The sequence below is a fragment of the Impatiens glandulifera genome, chromosome 3, assembly GCF_907164915.1.
Source record: "Impatiens glandulifera chromosome 3, dImpGla2.1, whole genome shotgun sequence".
Taxonomy (NCBI): domain Eukaryota; kingdom Viridiplantae; phylum Streptophyta; class Magnoliopsida; order Ericales; family Balsaminaceae; genus Impatiens; species Impatiens glandulifera.
This window is the reverse complement of record NC_061864.1, coordinates 62,393,333-62,404,078: the sequence shown is the minus strand read 5'-3', so window position 1 is coordinate 62,404,078 and position 10,746 is coordinate 62,393,333. Positions and strand designations below refer to the sequence as shown.

Below are 10,746 nucleotides of genomic sequence, written 5' to 3'. Positions count from 1 at the left end.
ATAATCATAAAAAAATATCTCCTGAAAATCATATGAACATTTAAAATATCCTATGAACCAATCTTAACTTTGATCAGAAGAAAATGGTTCTCAATATCAAACAAGTTGGATTTGCCTTCTTAAATTACCAAAATTTGATTTTTTTTCCAATTTGTTATTTAATCCTCGTCTCATCATTTATAGTTTTTTTTACTTGAATGATAGACTTTCAATGTATAAAATTAACGTTTACACTATGAAAATGAACATTTTAAAAGTCTTATAAATGTTTAAAGTATCATATCTAAGATGCATATCTTAACCTAATCAAGATGAAAATAAATCTCATGGTCAATCCAGTGGGATGAACATTCTTCTAAAACCACTAAAGTTTGATTTTTTTTCTTAATTGTGTTATTAAATCATTGTCTTGTCATGTATATAAGATTGAATATGAAATTTTGATAAAAGATAACCGACATAACATAAATAATTTTAATTTATTCAAAAATCGATCTTATATCAACTCCATTTACCTTTCTAGGTTAAAATGTTTTATTCTTAAATAGATTATCACTTTTAGATCTCTCTTTAACTTCTTTTTTTTAATGTGTTATTGTTAAAAATAAATAATTTACATTCCAAATAACTCACCATGTAAATATGTGAAATAGATTAACTAGTTAATTTGATGAATAAATATTTAACAAATAAATATTATTAACCAGTGAAATTAAATTTATACTTATTATTATTATTTGTTCTTTATTTTTAATAATATAATTTATTATTTTTTTTAAAAAAAAACCTAAATTAAAAAAGAAGTGCTCATTTAGATCTGTAAGAAGGATCTGACCGTCCAAAGACGAGCTTTTCTCCTTAACCCTACGATCAAGATTGCCGGGCATATATAATAAGCCGCCTCTCTTTTTTTCTTCTCCTCCGCAGATAATTAGGGTTTTGATAGTCTGCTAGGAACGGCTCAAGCACTTATCTTTCAGCTATCAAATTTCTGCAAACATGGCTACTCAGATGAGTAAGAAGCGAAAGGTTCGTTTTCATTCGAGAAATCGCAAGTATTATATATAAAATTGAATACGAATAGCAAACAGTCACTATTGATCAATTGGTTTTTTCGCTTTGAGTTTAATCGAAGATTGTGATTTCTTTGATCTAACATTTTTCTTGTTAATTTCTAATAATTAATAGTTTGTCGCCGATGGAGTTTTCTTTGCTGAGCTCAATGAGGTTTTGACCAGAGAATTAGCCGAGGATGGTTACTCAGGTGTTGAGGTTAGAGTCACGCCGATGCGCACTGAAATCATCATCAGGGCCACCCGTACTCAAAATGTTCTTGGTAAGTAATTGCACAATGTTATATCAGAATGAGTGTATTATTTTGAGTCTGCTAGAAGATTTAAATAGCTCTAGAAGAACACAAATCATTGAGATTTGATACCAGCTTCCAGTCATTGTTGTTGATTGTTTTAGCCACATGATTTGTTCTGTATTTGTGTTTTTCTGAAGTTAAAATCATTGTCATGAGATATTTTTGTGATGATTGTCATGTTTTAGGAGGCTTAGATCAGACTAAAATTGTATGTAAATTCTGTTTGCTGCTTGATATATCAAAAGGTTGGGTGTTGATTATGATCTAGGTTTATCCCCTGTTTGGTAATTATTGGTATATCTGATTTTGTGTTGGTATGATTTAACAAACTTTGTAATTGTTGATTTGGTGTGGATGTTTCTTCTCATTGATAAAGCATGGATGGAAGATAGCATATATTTGGTTGAGTTTGTGGAATAAAAATGTAGGAAGTATAATCAGCTCCCCAGGAAGTATTGGTTTTTATATTTTATACATTTTTTCACAGGTGAGAAAGGAAGAAGAATAAGGGAGCTGACGTCTGTTGTTCAGAAGCGATTTAAGTTTCCTGAGGGCAGTGTAGAGCTCTATGCTGAAAAGGTGAACAACAGGGGTCTCTGTGCGATTGCTCAAGCAGAATCTCTCCGTTACAAGCTACTTGGGGGACTTGCTGTTCGCAGGTTAGTGATTTTATTCCAATTTCATTCAGGAGTATTATACTAAGAATATTTGTTACTTTATATGAACATATCTCTTCAACATGTCTGTTCTTATTAATGTTCAATTTGCTGTTTTACGAAAAAGTTTTGAATTATATTCTTTTGTTTAGGGCCTGTTATGGTGTGCTGAGATTTGTCATGGAGAGTGGCGCAAAGGGATGCGAGGTTGGTGAAAATACGTTCATACTATCTTTAATAGTTTCAAAACATATGAATTATCTTTATTCTTTCTAAACAATGAAGGTTATTGTGAGCGGAAAGCTTCGTGCTCAGCGTGCTAAGTCAATGAAATTCAAAGATGGATATATGATTTCCTCTGGTCAACCCGTCAAGGAATATATTGACTCTGCAGTTAGACATGTTCTTCTCAGACAGGTTTGTTTATTCTTACCATTTTCTCTTTGTATAAGAGATTGAAAGTGATGGGAATAATCATAGGCTCGTTTGATAAAGTTTTTTTTGGGTTTCTTTAAGTCCTTGTTTGTATTGGGTTAATTGAATAATCCACCATCTTTTCATACATCCTCACATCATACCCTTGAAATCCTTTTATCTAAATAACCCATCTTTTGTAACCCCAACTGACTATTTGAATTACCTGTATCCAGACCCTTGTTTGAAGTGGGTTATTCAAATCACCATTCAAATTACCACAATACCCCTGATTTTTAAGAATAATATTTTGGTGTACTCCCCCGATGACATTTTACTTAAATAATTTCCAAATAACCTAATTTTAAGTAACATATATCAAAGAAGATTGTTTAGAAATAATCACTTAGTTATTTGTTAAACCCAAGATCAAATAACCCATCTTTTGTAACCCCAACTGAATATTTGAATTACTTGAATCCAGACCTTGTTTGAAGTGGGTTATTCAAATCATCATTAAACAAGCCCTATGTTATGATTTTTGTATAAATGATAATATTGGTATTGTTTGTACAGGGAGTTCTGGGTATTAAGGTAAAGATCATGCTTGAATGGGATCCTAAGGGCAAGCAAGGACCAACAACTCCACTCCCTGACCAGGTAGTAATTCACAACCCTAAGGATGAAGAAATCATTTTCGCACCAGTAGTTGCTCCTCCAACAGTCGAGCCGATTGCTTAAATGTTCTTACAAATGTAATGATTTGATATGACACCCTTTTTTAAGATGCTGCTTGATTATTTTATGTATGGTACTTTTGGTTCAAATAGGTTCTTTTTTTGAGCAGGGATTATAAACTTGGGACATTTGTTGTTTATGCTATCTGACTTTAATGTTCAATTTTGTTATTGAAATTTAGGGTCATGGTTTCTTTACCCATTTGAGCTAAGACCATTTCCCTTTCTTTTTAAATATTTTTTTATAATGGCTAATGAAAATTGGTTATTTATTGACTCAATTTGTATATTTATTGAATCTTTGATTTTAATTTAAAGGTGGTAGCTTTAATTGCAGTATAAGTATTTGTCTTTTAAAGGTTGAGATTACAAGATGGGTTTCTATTAAAGTATTTTATTGAAATTAAAAAATTATCATGATATTAAGATAATGGGATGGCTAAACCTAAATCCTTAACCTACCTAGAGGAAGCTCAAATGATAAAGAGTTTATTAAGATACTAATGTAATTTTTTCTTTTAGTCCTAGCGGTAATAAAATATTTATATTCTCACCTCTTTGAGGTTTTGAGTTCGAGCTAGTGGTACCATTTTATCCCCTCTTTTAGTCTAGTAGAAATAAGAGGTGGATATCTCCTGTCTCCTTGAAAGATCTTGGGTTTGAGCCTCTTTTAGTCTAGTAAAAATAAGAACTGGATCTCCTTAAAAGGTCTTGGGTTTGAACCTGTCATACGGTAAAAAAAAATTACTCATTATTTTTTTTTTTATCAAATACTAATTTTCTTTTAGAGGTGATATTTTAAGTTAAGGTTTCTATTCAAAATATTTAATTAAAATAAATAAAATATCAGGTATTGGAAAAGCTAAACCTAAAATGAGTACAAGAGAGAGGGGTTCTGGGTAAACCCATAAAGAGTTAGGCAGTCACATTTATAAGGTAGCATATTTATTAAAAATAATAAAAGTGATAGTTAAATTTATTAAATTTTTTAAAAAAAAAAATTGCATTATGGTTTAGGATGAAAAATAAAATTTTATTTATTTAGGGTTCAAATCTTACTAAAATTATTTTTTTTAAACAATTTTAAAGTTAAAATTAGAGTAGTCAAATTTTTCTATGTAAATCGTGATTGCCCAATTATTAGACCAACACTAAGTATGTTTACTTTAAAATAAAATAAAAACAAACTTAAGATAATCTACTAAGTTTAGCTCAAGTGATATTAATAATTTTTAAAATAATAAAAACACAGTTCAATTCTTACTTAAAACGTTTTAAATGTCTTAAATGAAATTGAAATTCAATGTCTACTTTCCCACCTTAAAAGAAAAAATAATTATGATCCTATATTATATAATTTAAGCTAATTGAAATATGTAAAATAAATATTTGTCTTTAGAAATTGATATTTTAAGTTGTGTTTTATTCAAAGTATTTCTTTGAAAAAAACAAAATATCATGATAACAGGATAATGGGAAGGAAATGAGTAGGCTATTTTAAAATTATTATTTAAAAAAAACAAACTTTTTAACCACTTGACTTACCTTAAGTGAAAATAGTAATTTTAAAAGACTAAAATTTACAACTTAAAATTATGATTAATAATCGGGTAAACTCAAAAGTTTGATTAATAAATTATCATATATATATATATATATATATATGTTCAATTACTTTTAAGAAAAAGAAATGTATATTCTTTAATAAAAAAAGAAAACCTTAATAATTTGTATCCAATATAGTCCCTAGAGTAGACCCACGAACCCTTCTTCCTCACTTGCCTTTCCAAATATCTACTTGCATTATTTGGATTGCACGATCCAATCTATATCAATTTATCATCCATTATCAAAATAATAATTTGAGTAATCTATCTATACAGGCATTTGCATGTGTATACAGCTCATTTGGAATTTTGTTTAACTTGTTGATTATTGGCTGAAATATCAAAATTTACCCTCAAATATTTGTACTTCAAGTTTATTCGTGTTCAAATCTAGAATAAATTGAGATTTAGTTAAATTAAGTTTTAAAGTTCGAGAGTTAAAATTTTTAATTTGTTAAATTAGTGACACTTATAATATATTATATTTTATTTATTTATAAATATTACGTAAATAATAAGTTAATGACGTTTGAAATCGTTAAAGACAAAACCTCGTTACATATAACTTTAATGATAAGACTTTAAAATGTGAAATTAAAAAGAAGAGGTCAATATATATAATATTTTGGTCTAACAAGACCACATGCTTATTCCTCATTTTCAAATTCATCATTTGGAAATAATTATATACACTACTAAAGTCTAACCCCATTTATGTCTTGCCCTAATATCGGTTCAAGGAATTTTGTCAAAACCAATTCGGTTAAATAACTTTTTTTTTACTCCTATTAATTATTCATTTGGAGATTTAAATCTATCATTTGTGTAATTTTATCAAAAGGTTCTCCTCCTCTCCTTATATGGTCAAATATATTTATTATTATTATTATTATTATTTTTTTATGATTACAATTCAAATATTGATTTAATTCTTAAATAAGATTTGACAATATAAAAAATAACGAGAAATGATAGAAAGCAAAAAATAATTGACAGGAACATATAGGGAAATAATGTGTTATCCCTTTATTGGATTGAAAATATTAAAATTCTCTTTCCTATTACATTTTCAATCCAATAGAGAGATGATATATCATTTCCCTACATATTCCTGTTAATTTTTTCCCGCTCTCTATCATTTCTCAAAAATGACTAATAATTATGATTTATTTTTTTTAAACTCTTTACTAATTAAATTGTTATAATTTTAAATTTGTGATTTTAAAATTTTGAGTATATATGATTTTACATAATTAAAGTGAATTTATATTTACAATTTTTTAAAATAAATTTTCGATTTTTTTTAAATGATTATCGATGTTAAGCGTTAACTTTGTTTTTATCGATCACATGATTAATGAATTAGCTTTACTATAACCACCGAATTTTAGCGAATTAAAGATTTTGACTATCGACTTTTAAAATTCAGTAGTTAAACACTCAATTCGCTAGTTGAATCGATAGTCAAAACATTGAATTCGCTAAAGTTCGACAGTTAAATTAGTGACAATTTTTTATTATTTTATTTATAAATACAAACCTTTAAGACAAAAACGTTATTTTGTACAACTTCAACCATAAGGAGTCCAAAATTGTAATATTTGAAGGAAGTGTTTCAAAATCCCAATTTACCCTAACAAGGATCCAAAATTTGATAATCTGGCCAATAAATATATAGTTTTCAAATAATCCTACATGAAACAAGTCTTGAGGTGTTGCTAGTGTTGATCTTCCACTGTATATGTAAATCAAACTGGGCCAAACCCTAGAGAAACATGTTGAATTTATTGATGTGATGTGTCTTATTATCCCCTTCATTATCAGGTAGAGAGCCTATGCTAGAAAGTTGCACCATCCTCCTATGAAAGGATGTCACTAGTGAACCCCATGGCATGTTGTCTGGTTATACATAAGATTTGCTGAGTCAACTTAATTTTGAGAAAGATTTCAATTATTAGAATAATTGTTTTTTTTTTTTAATTTAAAAAATAAATGTTTTATTCTTTTAAAAAACAAAAAATATTTATATATAATGAGAATTATGAACGGTGTAACTTACTTTGCTTTGTCTCGTCCCCGTTGTTACAAATTTTTGAAGTCATACAAAAAATTTACAAAATTATTAGATATTTTTTTATTAGAATTTTAATTATTACAATTTTATCATATTATTTAATATTTAAATTCTTACTTAATTATTTTGATTTTATTAACGTTATTATATAATTTGTTTTTAATAGGTAAGTTTTTATTTGAATTAATGATAATTAATTTCTTTTAAAAAAACAAAAATAATGCATTTTAGGTTCAATTTTGGATTTTGATAATATTAAATGTTCAAAGTTTTTAAAATAGATGAGGGAATCTATTGCCATGATTCATATCTTCTTTATTGTTTGACATTGTTCAATTTGATTAAACAATGATATTGGTCATTTACTATTTGTTTAGGAGACACTATTATTGAAAAATAAGTGTTGATAACTCATATATATTTCAATACAGTTTATGTTAAACTTTTTTATATCCAAAATCAGTAATCCCTCTCTTTATTTTCTCTTGTACAAATAATTTCTTAAAAAAGAGTAAGAATTATAAAGACAATTATAACTTTTATGATTGTTTAACACGTTTTAAGTAAGAATCAAACTCGTTATCTCAGATAAATTAAAGAATTAATATGTAAATATTGTGAACAATTGTGCTATATTTATGAATTAGTGAATGTCTGTAGTTACTATTAAAAACATCAAGATCCTATCAAGGTAATCCAGTGGTAAGAGTCGGTTTAAGAGACCAAAATATCACGAGTATGATTCTATCTGAAAATGCTTTGAGTTAAATGTGTAATGATTTTGAGGATATTATTCTAACTCTCCTTTACTTAAAATTTTTTTTTTATTAAAAATATCAAGAAAATATTAACACAACTTAGACTAACAATTTGACAGAAGCATATGTGAAGGTACGATTCCTACCAATTTAATGTAAACATACCAATTTAAGATAAATAAATTTAAAAGATAAGAATACAACTAGAAAATGTAAGGATTCTAAGGAATTTGTTTGAGGAAACGTTTTTTTTTTTTTTTGGGATTTACCTATGTTTTATCCCTAAAAATCCTTATTTAATAAAAACTAGAAAAAAATTGGTTTTTAAAATTTGAAAACTAATTTGTCTTTTGACTTTAGAGGATATGGTGTAGTTGAGAGATTGATAATTTAGAGATATGATAAAATTATAGGATAATTTTGATATTTAAATGATAAAATTATTTGATTTAATGTTTGATAAAATGTTTGAATTTTGAGATAAAAACTAGGTTTTATCCCAAAAACCCTTTTATCCCTAAGTCTCAAATCAGTTTGATTTTAAAAAGAATAAAACTTATTTTTCTTGGCAATGTACCATTAGGACTGACACTTCAAGGTAGCCTAACAAGTCTTGGTGGGCAGCACCAAATCCCAAACCATCCTAACCAATTTTTTTTTTATTATATCTTTAGTTTACTTTAATTATTACAATTTAGACTAGTAATGTAATTATTAGTTTTGATAAAAAAAATAAGAATTCCAATCATTAAAATTATCATAGTTTTTTTTATCACAATATATTTTTAATTTTTAAAAAATAAGGATTCACGACGTCACAACAATACCAGGTTTCAAAATAATTTAGACACGAACAAAAAAAAGAGTGGGTCGGACATAGACACGAGTAAGGTAAGTGGTTCATTTCGGTCGGTTTTATATCTAAATGTATAATTAAATCGTTGAAGTAAGTTTAAAAGAATTTTAAACCATCCGTTTCTGGTTATTAGTCTTAGTCTATTCAGTTTGGTCATTTAAAAGATCTATTTGATTGATTTAGTCTCAATAGTTTCTTAGTTCACAAATTTTATTACTAAATAATACAATTATACAAATTTATATCAACTATCTATATTAGTTTTGAAAAACAAATAACAAGTATAAAACTATATATATTTTAGTTGAATATTAAAAACTATTATTAAAAAGAAATATTTATGTATCAATTTATATTTGTAACAAATTATATATATTTTCTAAATTTTAACTATCATCCCTAGCCTTCATAGGTTGGTTAAACCGAATAGTTCAGTTTTGACCCCTTTATAAACGGTCAATTATTCAGTTTAGTCAATTAAGTTTGGACTGGTTGAGTTCGATTTAGATGATTTAGTCGGTTTTGCTTTCACCAATAAAGAAAAAACAACTTGAGAAGTGAATTCTTATATTAATATCATTAAATTGCTAGTTCAATCACAACAAATATTGATTTAGGGTTGTATGTCTTATTAGAGTTTTACAAACAAACATAATTACCCAACATCAACATTTACAATTTTATTTTTTTTTATATTAAAAATGAACTTACATTCAAACATATCTAGAAGTTGTTTGGATCATGGATGTGGGTAGTTTCATAACCGGAAGTTCTTCCCGATAATCTCTCTCAAATGATCCCATGAATGTCAAATGATCAAGCTCAAAAAGATCCGAACTTGTATCACTATCATCATCATCATCTTCCTCAACCTCTCTTGAATAACATCTTATATCAACTAATTTCCTGTTTAGATTCAGCTCTTGGTAATTACTATTCCCCCCATAAGTTCTTCTTCCAAATTTATCTGAATCATTTCCAGAACAGTCATCGTCAACAATCACACTCACCGGATTGAATCTAACCGTCCTTTTACCTCCATTGTTGATTGGTTCATTTTCTCTCTTATTGGCTAAACATGACCTGTAAAATGAAGTTGCAGAAGAACATGTCGACGAATCTTGAGTTGATTTTGACTGCTTCGTTGATTTTCTACTATTTCCATGGCGAAACAGAGTGTTCATGAAGTTGGTAAATCGAATTCCAGGAGATACTGGTAAATTCTTCACCTTCTTCAAATTGCTGTACATCTTCAAAGCACTGATCATGGATTTTGGTTTTGATTCGACTTGGGGTGATTTGTTATCCGGTTGATCGGAGATGATTGTTTTGATTTTCATCAAATTTGGCGCCCCTGTAAAACAAGATGTTCTTGGTTTGTACACTGCCGGAGAACCCATATCGCCGGAGCTGGAATCCGATGAGGTCCATGAAGAGATAGGATTAGGGTTGTAATACTCAGGCAGTGACTGCCGGCGGCGAGTGGAGGTCTTTTCATGGGGAAGCTTTAATCCGCCGGGTTTAATGTCGATTGAGCTGTAGATTTCGTCGAGAAGAGTGGAAGAAAAGGATGGAATGGTGGATGATGATAATGGTGGGTTTGGATGGTGTTTTCGAGATTGGTTTCTTTTCAATGATTTCTCCAAACTATACATTTTTGTTTTTGTTTTTGTTTTGAGCTTTCTTAAACTCTTTTATGGTTTGAAAGAGAGAGAGAGAGAGAGAGTGAGTTAAGACTTCTTAGACATGAGAGAGTAAAGCTACTTCTTAAATAAGGTGACAACAATTCTATAATTGCATGGATAAGTTAGGATTGAGTTCGATGGGTCTATTTGGTTATCAAGAAGCCACCGTACACATGGTTGTATCATTTACTCTACAATGTTATTATTAATATGATGATTAGAGAAGAAGTCTATTTGATAAAACTAGTGCTCATTGATCTTATTAGGACTTACCGACTAATTAACATTATTTATTTTGTTATGGTTGGCGAACATTTTGTTTATTGTTGCTATTTTTCTCATTGGTTATCTCTAGTTTGATCTAGGTACGCTTTTGTGCCACTCATTTTTTTACAAATTTTAACGTTAAACTTAAACGACACTCACGTATCATACTACCTTTTTTTAAAAGAAAAATAAATTCATTATTTTTTTATAAAATTGTAGAGGTGTAAGTATAGTAAATCACTAAAATAGTTCAACTAATAAAGTGGTTTGGTGGTTTTGTAAAGCTTATTGAATGTGAAATTTGACAAAATGACCCTAAAAAG

At 28.2% G+C, this 10,746-nt stretch overlaps 2 protein-coding genes across 2 annotated transcripts; one reads left to right on the top strand and one right to left on the bottom strand.

Annotated features, from left to right (window-relative positions):
- The first annotated feature begins 903 nt into the window (after positions 1-903).
- LOC124932366 (40S ribosomal protein S3-2) lies at positions 904-3,365 on the top strand. The gene is made up of 6 exons (XM_047472986.1): positions 904-1,029; positions 1,189-1,336; positions 1,857-2,028; positions 2,178-2,232; positions 2,311-2,442; positions 3,016-3,365. The coding sequence occupies exons 1-6, from the start codon at positions 1,000-1,002 to the stop codon at positions 3,178-3,180; spliced, it is 702 nt and encodes a 233-aa protein (XP_047328942.1). The 5' UTR covers positions 904-999; the 3' UTR covers positions 3,181-3,365.
- A 5,737-nt stretch (positions 3,366-9,102) lies between these two features.
- On the bottom strand, positions 9,103-10,191 carry LOC124932993 (protein BIG GRAIN 1-like B). Its single transcript, XM_047473713.1, has one exon. The coding sequence runs from the start codon at positions 10,124-10,126 to the stop codon at positions 9,185-9,187; it is 942 nt and encodes a 313-aa protein (XP_047329669.1). The 5' UTR covers positions 10,127-10,191; the 3' UTR covers positions 9,103-9,184.
- Between the last annotated feature and the right edge of the window lie 555 nt (positions 10,192-10,746).